Source organism: Sinohyriopsis cumingii, chromosome 2 (assembly GCF_028554795.1).
Source record: "Sinohyriopsis cumingii isolate HCF-2022 chromosome 2, ASM2855479v2, whole genome shotgun sequence".
Lineage (NCBI taxonomy): Eukaryota > Metazoa > Mollusca > Bivalvia > Unionida > Unionidae > Sinohyriopsis > Sinohyriopsis cumingii.
The window spans coordinates 32,519,882-32,537,543 of NC_142962.1; the positions used below are offsets into that span (position 1 = coordinate 32,519,882).

A 17,662-nucleotide genomic window follows, 5' to 3' on the forward strand; every position below is an offset into this window, starting at 1 on the left:
GCATTCATATTCCATAAACATGTTTCTAGCTCTTTTTTTCTCCCTTCTTTTGCAGAATCAAGAAACCAAAGTGAAGAGGAGTATGTGCACAAGAGATCAGTATACACCTGTAATATATATATATATATTGACAAACTATCTTACTGCTCTTATATTGGATGAATGCAGTGCAAAATATCAGCTCACCAGGAAAACTGGCATCAGATAAATTTCTGGGTGAGCTGTTAAGGAAGTTGGAGAAAAAAGTGAAGGACAAAATTCACCTAATTTACTCCTTACATTGACTACAGACCTCAAATACAGCTGAAGTTTCACTTGGACGTCTTTGTTTCTTTCATATGGCATGTCATTCTCTTCCTGTTACCACCACCACCATAAAGTTCTGAAGAGAAAAATAAACAAATATTTCTGGCTTGGTCTTTCTTTTCAAGGATGTTTGATATCTAGATGTTTAACAAATTCATGTGATAGAAAAGATAGAGCAATAAGCAAAACTCTCTCCATAAAAATTTGCCTATTGACACCCAATTGACCTTGATATCACAGGCTTTTCTGGAAGTAAGTAGGAATATATATTTTTTTATGATTGACATACATGTACTTGTACTAGCATAATGTTATTGATGGACTGTCCCAGCCTTGAATGCTTTAATAGCCTTGATGATGTAAGAAAATAATGGACCTTTCCCACAGTATTGAATATAATAGTATTGCACAAAAATGACACTCAGAGTCACTTTGATGCTTAATAGCATCACTGCAGATCGAGCCAAATCATCTGCATGAATATCTTTGGAGGACTTTTCCCCCCAAATACTTTTAGATTTCTGATGTAAAGTTTAATAAACATTTAAATTATTTTACCACCACCACCACTCCAAAAAGATGAAAATAAGAATAACAAATTATATACCTTACTAACCATTCTAAGTACACTGTAATTAATAGAAACTTAAAATGTTAATATTTTTTTAGGGACCTTAGTGTCATAGGTGTAGAACAAACAGTTTTTGTCAAGAAGGTGAGACCCAACAAAATTTCCTTTTATTTTTGTACATAAAATTTTGGGATTCTTGTTTTGTTGCTAATAACCTGAAAAAGTGGCATTTTGTTCATTCCATGTTGAATTAAAATGGAATACCCAGTCATGTTTTGGACAGCTACAATTACTGAATTAATCCCACTGCAGCTTGCACTGAATTGCAGTCAGCCTAGAAGCAGCATAATGAACAAGGAGCTGTTCTGTTCTGTGCATTTCACTGTGTAGTATGCACAAACAAATACAGTACCTTATACCAACAGGAATACTGGAAATCATACAACTCTCAAGCTTTAGTTAAAGCTTGAGATTTTGTTTTGACCAATCACTGATAACATTACTTCTGCAAGCACATCACAAATGACATTATTTTTGCAAGCACATTTTTGATTTGTTGATGGTAGAAACTTGATACCAGGTCTGAGCTCCAAGTTTTATGATCTCCAGTCCTTATGAATTCCTTGATTTAATTTTGTGTATGTATTTATGTATGGTGTGTTGTAAGTTGTCATTGATAAATTGAAAATTTATAAACAATTAAACGATATTTAGTCCATGGGAAAATCGCAAGATTCTATTTTTGTCAATGAATCTATATAGATGTTTATTCGTAAATAATAAACAACAAACAATAAAGTTAATTTGATTTTTAGATTTAGATTTTCTACACAGAACAGTATGACAAATGAAGGCATTACATTTTATGTAAGAATCTGCATTATTTGTAAATAATGTGTAATTTTGAGAATTTAGAAGTAACTAGAAGCAAGAGAGAGAAAGATAAATATGTAAATGTTTGGAAAATTGTCTTACCTCATGTAGTGAACAGACTTTGTATATTTTCATTTCTTACATGTATAAGGCATGTGCATTTCAGCTCTATGTTCTTTCTTTCTTCCTTGTTTTTTATTATTTGATTGTTTTTGTCAATATTAATTACTCAGTAGTAGTGTAATCTTTTATGTCACCATATGTTACTTACGGTTGGTCAGCTTTGCAAACAATTTGTTTTTACCCACATTTAAAGTTTATCTTCATTATCTGTGTAAACATTAGAATGCATTTGATTATAATTTTTAATCATGAATGATTTTCTGAGACTTGGAAATGTATATTGGCATTTTTTTTCTTCTGATATGTTTTTGCTGATAGTACTTAACAACAGCTCTCTCTCTCTCACTGTAAGGCTACCCATTATTCCATTTATTCCATTTCATTTTACAAAGTCGTGTATTGTAATGGATCCCATTGTATTATGTGATAGTAAAATTGTATGCTTAGTGTACAATGTACAGCACTGTCCTCCATGATTTCTATGGACAGTGTTATAATGACAGTGCTTTTGTTTATTTTCAGTATCATATCAGATATTATAAATGTTAAGTCGATTAATGTAGTACTTTCTTCTTGCAGAAATGAATCATAATAGTTTGTGAAAAATCAAAATGGCTGAGGAATACTTATTTGCTTATTGAAACTGTTTTTGCATGAATGCACAAGATGACTATGCATAGCCTATATATATATATATATATATATATATATATATATATATATATATATATATATATATATATATATATATATATATATGTATATATATATAAAGCTGTTTTTTAATGAAAGATACATACATTGAAAATTCATTTTAAAAGTGATAATCAAAGCATCCCAAAAAAAAAATGCAAATCATTTTTTATGTACACATAAACTATGATGTTTTTTTAAACTTTATATGACCAGCTCCAAGTTTTTAAATATTGACATCAAAATTCATCATAATTTAGCAGATTTTAGTGTTGAATTGTATTCCGTCCGAAGACCTTGTGATTTTCACATAATTTTTTCATTTCAACAGTCGACCATATATATATCCATTTTTCATCAGTTTATTTCAGTGTTCATGTACCTGTATTTATATGGATTTATTGACCTTTTTTCTCTTATTTAATCCCAAGTTTTGTCAAAACTGGTTAGAAATAATCAAATTTTCAAAGGTAATCATTTTGTTTAGCATGGATAATAAAACATAAATTAATTGTTTATTATTAACCTATGCAGATAATTAATTTTTTGAAAACTTTTAATTTTGTTTTCCATTAGTAATATTGTACTATACTGTATATACTCGCCTATACATAGAGGCAACTGCAAACTGTACAGACTCAGATCTACCATCACATAATGCACTGGCAGATCTGGGTCTGTGCAGTTTGTTAGGAATTTATGAGTACAACAAACAACATAGATACTGATCTGCAGGTGCATTATGCTACGGCATATCAGCATCTTTGTTGCTTGCAGTTTCCCTCAACTTATAAGTGAGTATATATGGTAGCTTTGGGTAATGAATAGAAAGATATATACGTATGTATGATGGCCAAGTGGTCTAAAGCGCTCTCTGTTACGGATCACTGCCATCTTACCTCTGTCTGCGTGGGTTTGAGTCTCGGAATTGGCCAATGTGGGTATGTGAGAAAGCTTGCCAGTAGCTTCTCAAGGGTCAGTGGTTCTTTCCAGGGATTTCCTGGGTTCTTCCTCCACTAATAATACTGGATGCCATGTATAGCCTACCGTGTGCTAAAAAATGGCATTAAACCCTACAATAATAACAACATATGTATGATCTGATCCTCTATCAACCCCAAATCTTCATTATTAATACTATTAGTAATAATAATAATAAAAGTAATAATAATAATATTGTTGTTATTATTATTATTATTATTATTGTTATTGTTATCAATGCAACTTATTCAGTCTTTACAGATTAAATTTCCACTTAGGTTTAATGAGGGTAATAACTGTTGACAATTTTTATTGTGCAATAAATGCAGCAATTAAGAAAGTCAATATAAATTCATCTATAAATGACTGTCAATTGGTTAATGCTTATCGCTGATTCTGGTGGATTGCTGATTTATTAGAATATGAGCCACCTGATGTTATTCACGTCACTTTTTGTTTGTTTGAGCTCTTTACATGAGGATTCACACCAAGGCAATATTCACTATATCACATCAACTAATATTTCATATATCTTTTTAATCTAATTGTAATAGTAAAATATTCAGTATATATTCAAAACAAAACTTGTGAATTTGGAGTGTAAACTCTTAGAGAATAGTGGTTATTTGAGATTTATGTGGTGAAAAGAGTATAGTAAATAGGGCAGTTTTTAGCAATCAATTTTGAGGGCTGTTCCATTCAAAACATACCTGGGACCCAAGGAAGGCACTTTTAATATGGGGTACTCACCCACAGATGCAATTCAGAATTTTAAATTTTTTTAAATATGAACTTGATGAAATCAAAGTACCCTGGCATATATTTTTTTAAAAATTGCCTTACCTGCTTACCATGTATGTATAATTGGAACAGCCCTGATCATTTATGGCAACTAGAAACATTTGTTGGAAAAAGCAGTGATAAACAAGTTCTAAGCAATTGTTATATTTTTTTCTTTTCTTATGAAATTGAAAATCATTTATGTCTCACTGTGGGATTTGAACATTCTGCATGTACTTTTGATTCAGTAATTACATCAACAAGTTTTCGTCGATATGTATACCATATAGATTTTTAGAAACCTCTTTTATTCCCTAATTAATTGCATTTTTCATCAAGTTTATGTATTTGTTTCTTTGATTGATGAATCGTATTATTGTTAACTATTAGTATTATAGTAATTTCTATTCTCTTGTCATAATACAGAGTATTACCATATATACTCGCTTATAATATGAGTCCATCTGCAAACTGCACACACACACAGATCTGCCATCGCATAATGTACCAGCAGATTTGGGTGTGTGCACTTTGTTAAGAGTAATCACTAGAACTAACAATAAAGACCCTGATCTTCATGTACATTATGCTACAACAGATCAGGTTCTTTGTTTTGAGTTTGACTCAACTTATCAGTGAGTACATGGAGCTTGTTGTGATGTCCATGTTTTCCCTATTTTATTTTTGCACAGCAACTTGAGTTCTCCACCATCTGTGTTAACCAATAAACTTGTGGATGGCTTGCACTTGGGGTAATAAAAAATATGATCTAACATTGCATCAAAGGTCAATACCACTGTGACTGAAAAAGGAAAAATGATTTCCCCACAACAATAAAAAAACATTTATTCTATATCACAGATCTGGACCAAAGTTTGCAGATGGATTGCACTTAGGAATCAGTCTGCTGATTGTGGGTTAAAAGGTCAAAGTACAGTGTCACTGACTTATAGAAGAAAACTAATTTCTGTAGATTCCTAAATCTAAAGGTTAAGGTCATGGTCTAATAAGAAGATAAAGACTAAATAAAATAACTTTCTGCACTGTAGGCTTAGGTCAGGACTACATAAACTAGCCAAAGGTCCAGCTCGTTTAGATCCATTGGTCATTAATCCTAAAAGTCAGCCGTGTCCTAAATAGAGGACTATTAAACATGGGATGGGCATTTAATGTGCCGTTCAATGTACTCTTGTTATATATGGTAAAATGGAATGTAAATTATGACAGAAGTAATGAAATAAAGTATAAAAAGTGAGATTCTACCATGCATGTCTCAAGAAAATTGGCTGAAAAAAAACTGGAGAATCGCAACTTTTAATAATAGATGAGAACTATCATATTTTGTTGAAAATTATTGATGTTGATGTATTTTATATAATCATCATGCACAGACATGTGTACGTTTTAAAAAACCTGCAAGGATATGGTATGCATATAACATTGGGTATTTACCAAGTTTTTAATTTTCACATCCAATCAATATGGTAACTGCTAGAATTCATTTGACCAAGGAAATGATGCCCAAACCTGCTTTCGACTAACAATTTGGTTGAATGTGATCAACATAGAGAAATGTGAGATAGCTGTAAGTCAGATGCAGAAATTGCAGATCGTTATTTCCCCGTGTATAATCATCAGGCACAATACAGTAGCCGGTAAATACTAAATTTCATACTTAAATGACGAGACCATGGTATGAAAGCTGGATGAGCGCATCTAGTCTCATTATCACATGGTCTGCTATCAAGTTAATATTGCTTTTTGCTACCTTATTTACTTAACTTCCTATTCATAAAAAAGAAAGGCATAACTTTAAAAATGTCATGGAAAGTTCATAGATTGCTTGCAATATGATTTGTTAACAGTACACATGATCACAAATAAATGGTAACTGATTCATAGTTGTTGATATGTCAGTTACCGTATACTGACTAATATGACATGATTAAATAACTAAGAATTGATTTTTTGCACAAATTTTATTGGCACGATAAAAAGTGACACCTATGCAGCTGATCATGCTTAATTAAAATGTGGTCCATCTTTTCATTTCTGGCGGTTACCAGTTGGAGGTGAGTCTGGGCATTTAAAGCTGCATTCCTTTCCGAAAGCATCATGAAGTAAAATGTTCACCAATGTTGATTTGGATTCACTATAAACCCATATTCCCATGTTTGGCTTGTTTACGTTTTCAGAAACCCCCGTGTTGTAGACTTAAACTAATATACATTACACGCATGAAGATTTTAAAATAGGAATCACTTTCTCCAGATCATAAACTTGACTATATTCAGATTATCTGGTCTGGATTTCAGCTCTGCTCTACTGGTTAAAGGCCAGAAATGCTTTTATGATTAGCCATCATTCTGTGGCTGGCCAGCCGACTTGTGATGTCCATTAACAGTTACATATTATAAATCCTTATATTTTGGGGGAAATCATGAAACTTGGCACATGCCATATATGCTCGCTTATAAGTCGAGTCAAACTGTAAACAACAAAGATGTTAATCATCCGTAGCTTATTGAATCTACAGACCAGGGTCTATGTTGTTTGTTCTACTGATTTCTCCTAATAAACTGCACATACCCAGATCTGCCAGTGCATTATGCAACGGCAGATCTGGGTCTGCGTAGATTGTAGTTGGACTCAACTTATAAGTTAGCATATTTTGTAGTTTCATCCTGGCATGTTTTTTTTGTTTTTTTGTTGGTCTGAAATATAATATGGTGCCCCTCAAACATCCATCCAATATGGCCACAATGGCTGTATACAGGATGCATTTAGAAATGTACATCCAGACTTTTATTCCAGGGCAAGTGCCAATGAAATAACAATTACATTCCTGTATTTAACTGAAAGAAGTATTATACTTTGGTGAATTATAGAGTTATACAATGAATTTTTTTAAATCCATAGCTGAGATATTTGTGTTGTGTGTGTGAAGTAGCTAAATGTATGCAGTTTATACATGTAGCCAGCACTCTACACTCTGTTCATGCATTTAAATGTATCCCATGGAAATGAATGTTATGTTCAGTTCATTTTCTTTTATATCATTTAGCTTCCACTTGAAATGATATTTTAAATGGTTTTCAGTGAACCATGTAAAGTAATGTAAATAAACTTGAAATGTAGGTACAATATAGCAATGTTTTAAGTTGGATTATCTGAATGTAAGACAAATGTTTATAATGAAAGTGGTTTGCACTGGCCAAATGAAGCTACAATTATTTTTAGCTTTTCTACAAATTAAAATAACATGTTTTACATATGGTTATACATTTACAAAGATTTACCAAGATTTAATTTGCAATTAAATGAACTGTGCAAAGCATAGCTAAACAGTTACTCTCCCTTAAATAGTAAAAGAACGTTAATGAATCTTTTTGTTGTTTTCTTTTACTTTGTAATTGATTTTTTTTTTTTGATTCATGAAGAATTTCTTTCTTTTTATAACCACACTGTCATGACTTTTTATTTTATGTTCACCTTTTTGTTTAGAATGGGTACTTACAATTTTTAGGTCAATATATTTATCATTAAGCATAGAAAATATATGTATTTGTTATCATTGGATCACATTGAAATAAAAAAAAGGAATTAGTGGTATTGTTATTTCTGTTGATATTTCACAAATGTTTGTATAAACCACTGAGTTACGATAATATATTCATAAAGAATGTGTACATAAAGTTTCATTAAAAGAGATTGATAATCACAACTAGTGTTTTATTTTCTATTACAGACCCTCATTGTATATAGGTCGACCATAGTAACTTAGACAATTTCAATTTTCTGACTCACATCACCACATGATCTTATTTTTATTATGGTCACTATCAAAGCTTCAGTTGTCAAACATTTTGTACAAGCTGATTCTTGGTCTTATAATAGGCAATAGAAATTGTTGTTAAACAAGTGATACTGAGACACAATCAACATGCAAATTACTATAACACTTTAGAAAGTCAATTTTCCAATTTTTCTCTCTTGATTTTGATCTTGTGCCTACAAGAATTTAATTGTCACACTCCAAATGAAATAAATGATAAAACCAATTTTTATAGTAAAATGTTTTTTCAGTCATACTGACTTGATCATAATACTTAGGAGAACTACTACCACTTTGTAAATCCAGCCCTCCCAGGCTAAAACATTTTAGCTAAAAAGCTAAAAGTTATGTGCACAACTAAGTGACGGTGACCCTGTTCATGCCAGGATTGTCACCAAATCTGATGAATTCTTGAGTTATTGCTGGAGCAGAAAACACTATATGGATATGATTGTAGTATTCTGACTGGGCAGATATGATGGAAGAAACATATTTTGCTAAAATTATTGGTTTCTTATTCAAATACATTACCTGATCATAATACCTTGGGAGAATACGTAAAAGGTGAAGGGAGATAACCCCCCTACTTTGTTGAGACCATCTCCAGTACCCTAAGGTATGTGAGACAGGTTCCAGATAACATGGCTGGACAAAATATTGTTATGTTAAGGAGCAACTTCAAAAGGAAAAAGTTACACCCACCCACCCTCCCAGCCGCAAATCCAGCAGAAGTCAAGAAAATGCATTCTTATTAAGGAGACGAACTACACAGGAAAGTAACCCTTTTGTATCATGGCTGAAGTTCCCAACGGATTGACTTGAGCCTCATAGGATGAAAGATCTCGGAGATAATCAGCCCACTACAGTGCTAAGATCATGGAAAGTTCCAGCTGCAAAGAGCTCTTTGAGATTAATAACAAGCTAATGTCAAGGAACAAATGTACACCACTTCCAACTACCTTCTGTCCAGTCGACCCTCCGGACATGTTTGCAAATTTCTTCCGTGACAAAGTACAAACCATTAGAGATAAGCTTGACACCACAATTTCAATTGACTCGTCGTCACCATACAGTTCGGATACAGAATTTCAGCGGCAACCATTAGCAGCATTTGAACCTGTCTCTATGGATTTTGTATGTACAATCCTGATGAAGAGTGCACCAAAGTCATGCGAACTTGATCCAATTCCAACATCACTGCTGCTTGAGTGCTTAGATCCAGTATTGCCTTCACTAACTGATGTTATTAATACCTCCCATCATTTTTCAAAACTGCCATTGCAAAGCCTCTGCTGAAGAAACCAACACTAGACCATAACAATTTAAAGAACTAGTGCCCAGTTTCTAATCTCCCATTCATATAAAAAATCTTAGAAAAGGTTGTTCTATCCCAGCTTGTATCTCGCCTGAATTCACACAGTCTTTTTAGCAATGTACAATATGCATATTGCCCTTGCCACAGTACTGAAACTACTCTTCTAAAAGTAGTTAATGACATTCCCTCTGCTTGGGATAGCGGAAAGATTACAGTCCTCACCCTCCTTGATTTGTCTGCAGCATTTGACACAATAGACCATGATATATTACTTCACTGTCTCCAGCATGTATTTGGCATTGATGATACAGCCTTACTGTGGTTCAAGTCCTACTTGGTCAACAGGACACAAATTATGTCTGCAAATGGAATACACTCCAGCCCAGTTGATCTATGTTGTGGTGTTCCACAGGGGTCTTTTCTAGGGCCTGTTCTCTTCATTCTATACACTCAGACGCTCTTGGGGCCCCGAGTGGCTGAGTGGTCTAAAGCGTTCTTCGTTACAGATCACTGCCATCTCACCTCTGTCTGTGTGGATTCAAGTCTCGGATTCGACTAATGTGGCTATGTGAGAAAGCTTGCCAGTAGCTTCTCATGGGTCAGTGGTTCTTTCCGGGGGTTTCCCCAAGTTCTTCCTCCACCATTAATACTGGCTGCCATGTATAGCCTATCATGTGCTGAAAAATGGCATTGAACCCTACAACAACAACATCAGCTGCTCTCAAGTATCAAAGATCATCATCCAGTGTCTCACCAATTGTGCGCTGATGACACCCAAATATACAAATCTAGCCACTCAACTGAAGTTGATGCTACCATCCAAGGTGTACAGAGGTGCATTTCTGATGTGAAATCACGGATGACACATAACAAGCTGCAGATCAATGATGATAAAACTGAGGCCATTCTGCAATTCTTGAGCTGAGATGCATCAGCTCTATTCGCAAATATCTTTTAGTTGATGCTACTAAAAGACTTGTGTGTTCATTAGTACTTTCAAGACTGGACTATTGTAACACAATTCTGTCTGGTTCATCTCAATATCTACTCCAGAAACTTCAAAACATAGCTGCTCGGATCATAATTAGAGTACCACAATCAGATCACACCTCCCCGCTGCTCTGTACCCTACACTGGCTATCCATTCGATCCAGAATCAAACACAAAATTTGTTCTCTGTGCTACATTTCACTGACAGACTCTAGTCCAACATACCTTTGTGTACACACCAGCAAGATACTTATGCTCCTCTTCAGACAATCGTATACTCATTATTCCCACTATGAAAACAAAGTCATATGGACAGCGTTCTTTTGCATACCAGGGCCCAGCAATGTGGAATGAATTGCCCACTGAACTTAGACACAAAGACACAGTGATCCCATTCAAGAGTGCTCTTAAAACTCACTTATTTCAACTGCAAGAACAAACTTTAAGACCTAATAGTGTTTCATACCTTAAATATTTTCAGCATGTTTTTTTTATGTTTTCTAATTTCGTGGTGTTGTTTTTCATAATAATATCATTATATATGCTTTTTATGTTAAAGGTATTGTATATTGTTGTAAAGAGCTTAGAGCTTCTAAAGATTCTTGGCATCCGTCCGTCTACGAGAGACGATGGCATAGCTCCAAAGTACGCTTTTGCTTATCCTTCTTTTTAGCTCTCTTTTCAGCTTGCTTTATTCTTCTCTTTTCCTCTGCGTTTTGAACTCCCTGCCTGACAGCTAGACGCCAGCTGGAACGGTTGTTTGCACAGCTCTCCCAGTCGTTGACATTGATGTTTGCTGTCTTCATATCCTTCTTGCAAACATCTTTGTAGCGCAGATGTGGTCGTCCAGTTGGTCGTGCACCTTCTGCTAACTCCCCATATAACAGGTCCTTGGGAATGCGACCTGGGTCCATTCTCTTGACATGGCCGAGCCAGCGAAGGCGCCTCTCGCTGAGTATGGAGAACATGCTGTTCATGTTGGCGCGTTCTAGAACGTCTGTGTTGGGTACTTTGTCCTGCCACTGGATGTGCAGAATGCGCCGCAGACATCTCAGGTGGAAGCTGTTGAGTTTCCTCTCGTGTCTTGCATAGGTGGTCCATGTTTCGCTGCTGTAGAGAAGTGAGCTGAGCACGCACGCTTGGTAGACACGCAGTTTGGTCTTCTCTGTGAGGTTGGGGTTGTTCCAGACCCTCTGGTTAAGTCTGGCCATCACTGCTGCTGCCTTGGCAATCCTGCCGCCCACCTCAGAATCAATGGAGAGTGAGCTGGAGATGTTAGACCCGAGGTATGTGAAGTTCTCGACAACTTCCAAATTGTACCCATCGATGGAGACAGAGGGAGGGGAGTCTGTGTCCTGTGCCATGACATTTGTTTTCTTCAAACTGATGGTCAGTCCAAATTCCTTACATGCATGGGAGAGGCAGCATACCAGCTGCTGGAGTCCATCTTCCGTGTGTGATGTCAAGGCTGCATCGTCGGCAAAGAGCAATTCACGGATGAGTACCTCTGTGACTTTAGTCTTAGCACGGAGACGGGCGATGTTGAACAGCTTGCCGTCAGCCCTGGTATGGATGTACACCCCCTCGCTGCAGTCCTTGAATGCGTACTGGAGAAGCATGGAGAAGAAGATGGCAAAGAGCGTCGGTGCAAGGACACAGCCTTGTTTGACTCCGCTAACGACTGGGAATGCTTCAGATGTTGCGCCATTGAAGCACACTGTGCTGTGCATGTTCTCGTGGAACGATATAATGACAGCAAGCAGACGTGGGGGGCAGCCGATCTTCTGCAGGAGTCTAAAGAGTCCACTCCGACTAACCATGTCAAACGCCTTCGTCAGGTCTATGAAGGCAATGTAGAGGGGCATCTGCTGCTCGCGACACTTCTCCTGCAGCTGACGTAGTGAGAAGATCATGTCTACAGTTGACCTGCCGGCTCGAAATCCACACTGGGATTCTGGGTAGACGCGGGAGGCTAGGATCTGCAAGCATGCCAAGGCAACACGGGCGAAGGTCTTTCCGACGATGCTGAGGAGGGAGATGCCCCGATAGTTGTTGCAGTCGCTACGGTCTCCTTTGTTTTTGTACAAAGTGACGATGTTGGCATCACGCATGTCCTGTGGGATGTATCCCTGTTCCCAGCAAAGGCAGAGGAGTGTGTGTAGGGGCTGGAGCAGTGCTGGTTTTCCGCTCTTGAGGACTTCAGGCGGAATGCCGTCGCTTCCAGGAGCCTTCCCACAGGCAAGGCAATCGATGGCTTTTCCGAGCTCTTCCAGGGTGGGCTGTGTGTCTAGCTCCTCCATGACAGGCAGGTCTGGAATGGCGTCCAGGGCAGTTCCAGTGACATTGTTTTGGGTTGCATATAGCTCAAGATAGTGCTCAACCCATCGCTGCAGTTGTTTCCCCTGGTCTGTGATGACTTCGCCCGTCTTGGACTTGAGGGGGGCGGTCTTGTAGCTGGGGGGGCCTGTCGCTTTTTTGATACCCTCATACATTCCTCTTGTATCCCCGGTGTCAGCAGCTGTCTGTATACTGTTGCAAAGGTTCAGCCAGTAGGTGTTGGCACAGCGGCGGGCGGTCTTCTGGGCGTTATTCCTTGCAATCCTGAGGGCTTGTAGTGTTCTGGGGCTAGGTGCAGCCTTGTATGCCAGAAGGGCTTTCCTCTTTGCCTCAGTCACGGGCTCCATCTCCTCCCAGTTTGCCTCATACCAGTCGACATTCTTTCGCTCCCTCTTCCCGTAAGCTGTGATGGCTGATTTGTACACAGAGTCACGGATATGGGACCACTTGGAATCAATGGTGTCATCAGGTGTCACTTTGGTGAGGGCTTCCTTCAGTTTGCTGATGAACTGCTGTGTTTTCTCTGGGTTGCTTGCACAGTAGGTGTTGATACGTGGGTGACCCTTCTTCTTGGCGTGGTGCAGCTTCTTGGGTAATATTCGCACCTTGCTGGCCACCAGGGAATGGTCCGTGTCACAATCGGCACTGTGGTAGCTGCGGGTAAGGAGGACACTAGCCAGTTCTGCACGCCTGGTGATGACGAGGTCTAGCTGGTGCCAGTGGCGTGAACGTGGGTGTCTCCACGACACCTGGTGGATCTCCTTGCATTTGAAGAAAGTGTTTGTCACACATAGGCTGTGGGAGCAGCACATCTCCAGCAGTCGCTGACCATTCTCGTTGATCTTGCCCCTTCCGTAAAAACCGAGACAGGTGGACCAGGCCTCATGGTCAGCTCCCACTCTAGCATTGAAGTCTCCTAGTAAGTAAAGGCTTTCATTGTTGGGGATACTGGATATTGCCTGATCCAGAGCCTCATAAAACTTGTCTTTCTCCTCGTTGGTGGAGTAGAGGGTTGGGGCGTACACACTGAAGATGTTGACCGGGCCTAAGGATGTTGACAGCCGGAGGGCAAGGATTCTCTCAGTACCTGATGATGGAGGTTCAATGAAGGCGATTAGCGTGTTCTTGACGGCAAAGCCTACACCATGCTGCCTAGGTTCATCCAAGGGCTTCCCCTGCCAAAAGAATGTGTAATTGGCTTCCCTGATGGTGCCGCTGTCAGCCAGTCGGGTCTCCTGGAGGCAGGCAATGTCGATGTTCAGTCGGGAGAGTTCTCTGTCAATGACGGCAGTCTTCCGTGCATCGTCGATCTGCTGTAGGTCAGTGGTCAATCCAGGACACATGGTCCTGATGTTCCAGGTTGCAAAACGAAGAGTTGGAGTCTGTTTATTTCTTCTTTTAGTCTTTCCTGGTGCAGAGTTTTGTGGCCCACTTGTCGAGATGGTTCTCTAAGCTCCACGCACCCAGTGAAGCAGGCAGGCCATGGCGGGCAGCACCTTACTGACTGGGGGCTGCCCAGCTTGAGGCGGGCGGTAGCTGTCCAGTGAGACCTGATGATCTCTCCCACCGTCAGAAGTAACCCCTGGCGCCAAGCTCTACGCCAATCGAGCTTTGACTTAGAACCGGTAAACTGCTACTTCTCGTGTTGTGCCGACGCCGTACGACGACGCTGGAGTGTCCTCTCCAGTGGAGCTATGAAGCCTGGGCAGGGTGGTATGGAGAATCAGCTGTTGCCCATGCAGCAGATCCCCCCTCTCCACGCAGCTGGTGTGCCCAAGGGAACGACGAATGCCGATACAGCTTGGTACCAACGGCGTCGCAGGAGTTGCCGGAATGACGTTGAAGTCAATGTCATACCGCCTTAGGGACTCCATCTCCGGATTTTCTGTCGGGGTTTACTCCCTTAGCCTTTCCCATGAGTGGGTATAGCCACAAGGCAGCAGAGGTTTGGAATCGGAGTTTTCCTTCTCCTAGATGAGCTACCATCCAAGGTTTACGAGTCCCATCTACCCGAAGCAACTGGTTTTAAGGCGCCAGTGGGCCGCCTTCACCCCTTCTCCTGTTAGTAGAAAACATGGTCTGCCGGGCTTCAAATCTAAGCCACTCGCGAAGGCCAGGAGCTGGATTTTAGTTGACAGAGGCAGTAGGAGACGCAGGCCGTATGGGGCATTTTGGAGGATTGGGGCGCTTGTCTCCCACTCCCACCCCGGGCAATGTCAACCTTAGACCACTAAGATTAGGCGCTATACAAAGTCCTCATTAATATCATTATATATGCTTTTTATGTTAAAGGTGTTGTATATTGTTGTAAAGAGCTTAGAGCTTCTAAAGATGAGGCGCTATACAAAGACCTCATTATTAATATCATTATATATGCTTTTTATGTTAAAGGTGTTGTATATTGTTGTAAAGAGCTTAGAGCTTCTAAAGATGAGGCGCTATACAAAGTCCTCATTATTATTATCATTATAAAAGTTGGAGAAGTGGCTCTTCACTCAGACAATGTTTGTGGCGACTGCCCTAACTTCAGGGCCAAGATTGGTGTGTGTTATTTTCCAATATGCGGAATGAATAACCCACTTTATCCAGGACGAAAAGTGTCTGTGCTGTTACCTTTCCCATGGTGAGAGGTAAGAAAAGGCATGATCTCCCTTGACACAGTGGCTCAGTCCTTCTTAAGTACCACTTGAGAGCTCTCACTGTAGACGACCTTGGAATGACATCTACAGAGTAGACCAGAATTTCATTACAAAAGTCTGATTCCCCATGAACAGGGGCATGTTTTTGCCAATGAAAGCCAGGGCCATCATGAGCAATGCTTACCTATTTTGTCAGGTCTACGTGTCGTTTGGATAGGCTGATATAGCATGTATTTGGGGTAGACTGATATAGCATGTATTTTGGGTAGACTGATATAGCATGTATTTTGCTGATTCTGTCTGCTGTTCACTAATGCAGCAAGGAAGCGGGTTTCAAAGCTAGCGAAATTGTTCAAATGCTGTCTTGTTTAGCCTGGTTAGCTGGGTATAATTTCTTCCATGATGACATAAGATGCCAATGATCATGGCACCGTATACTTTAATTGTGATTGGTGTTTATTGTTGCTCATCAAAAAGCTATTGTGGGAAGTTATCTATTTGATGTGATGATGCCTGTAGTGGTACGTGTTCTTGTACATACCACTGTGTGAAGATTTTACAATTGCCATCTGGATTTAGTGATTTCTCTACCACTGGTTCGGAGAACTGTTTATTTATGAGGGCTTGTTTAATAAGATTCAAATGTACAGGTTCAGTTACTCTGCATTGGGATGAAATGCCTGCCATCATGATTACCCAAACTGATGAGTCATATCATAATCTGTCCTTGAAATTTCTGTTGCAAGATTGATGAGGTCATTGATCCATGATTTTTCTCATTTAAGTGGAGCAAGACGAGACTTTCGATTCTTTTGCTTTCTGTATCACCTTCAGAATTGGAGGTGTCAGAGGGAAGTGTTTAGATTCAGGCTGTTCCATTCTATGGAAGGAACATTGACTGCCCAGGTTTTCAGATCTGGGACTGGTGAGACAAAGGATGAGAGTTGTCATTCCACCTTGTCGTGAATAGGTCTACCATTGGTCGATCCCATCTGGCACATAATTGAGTGAAAACCAAGAGATGAAGAGACCATTCGGTTTGTTCTCTTTGTTTTATTAAATTCTTCTAGGCCACTGAGTCTATAAATACATTTTGCCAGCTTGGAGTATGATGCACTTGGACATGGATTTGTCGTTGAATACACCACTTTAGAAAATCCTAAACAAGAACACAAAGGTCTGGGGATTTGGTTTCACTTTGCTGTTGTATATAAGTCACCACAGTGGAGTTGTTGGACAGACTGTAGATTCTTCTGCCACCAATGAAAAGCTTTATGACAATATTTAAATGATGATCCTGATGAGGCCACACTCTACTGTCTTGCTGGATGACTACTTCTCCTCCATGCTTGCATCCATACAGATTGCGATTTCCAAATGCTGTATTTGCAGAGATTTCCTCGATGTAAGCCAAATGATGTTTCCCATCATCAAGATGGAACCTCATACTGTGCCGATTTGAGAATGTGGTCCAATGGGCATTGTTTTGGCCACCATTTGGACAACAGAATCATTTGTAATTGGTGCATAAAACGGTTACCTAGGACTGAGACGTCCGCTGCTGCATTGAGCAGGTGAAAGAATTCTCGGGTGGGTGGATTGTCCTGATTCCAATGCTCATTTCTGAGGGACACATGCCATGTTTACTTGAGTGTTGAACTCCATATCATAAAGATAACCACAATCTTTAGATCATACAAGGTCAGAGAGGTGTTTGCTGACAAAAGGAAACTGAGGGTAAAAATGATATTATGCCTTGTTCTAAGATATAACTAACCTGCTGAGATTTTTTTGTAGAATGTATTTTTGTAGGCAAATTGCAGGAACTTCCTGGAATCCATGTAAACTGCGATATCTAGGTAGACTCCTGGGTATATAAATGGAAAACGTGTGGGACTAATAGAACCGCTGATTAAAGTTCTAAGGAAGGTATCTGCGAGAAAAAGTGTCATTTGATATTTGGATCTTGTCATTGATGACGTAAACAGCTCAGAATGTCAGCAACTCTTCCAGATTGTGAAAGTAATTAAAAGTAGATTCTTTCTTTTTTCAATAATCAACTGATGCAGGAACTATTGTTGTAGAGCAGGGGTCTCAAACTCAAATCACCATCTGGGCCACATGAGGATTAGTACATTGGCCCTTGGGCCGCATCACTGAAAGTGGCTCATATTAAAGGTAGCCAGTTGAAATGTTGGACGCAATAAGTAAACAACGTA

At 38.9% G+C, this 17,662-nt stretch overlaps 1 protein-coding gene across 6 annotated transcripts in view; it reads left to right on the plus strand.

Annotated features, from left to right (window-relative positions):
- The window catches only part of LOC149804578 (serine/threonine-protein phosphatase 4 regulatory subunit 4-like), a 256,122-nt gene extending 248,071 nt beyond the window's left edge, over window positions 1-8,051 (plus strand). For all 6 annotated transcript variants that reach the window (XM_089941767.1, XM_089941759.1, XM_089941784.1 and 3 more), the window contains one exon: window positions 56-8,051. In XM_089941767.1, coding sequence (XP_089797893.1) covers window positions 56-74 — 19 coding nt within the window. In that variant the 3' untranslated portion in view covers window positions 75-8,051. The remainder of the gene's footprint in view (window positions 1-55) is intronic.
- Window positions 8,052-17,662: the final 9,611 nt, after the last annotated feature.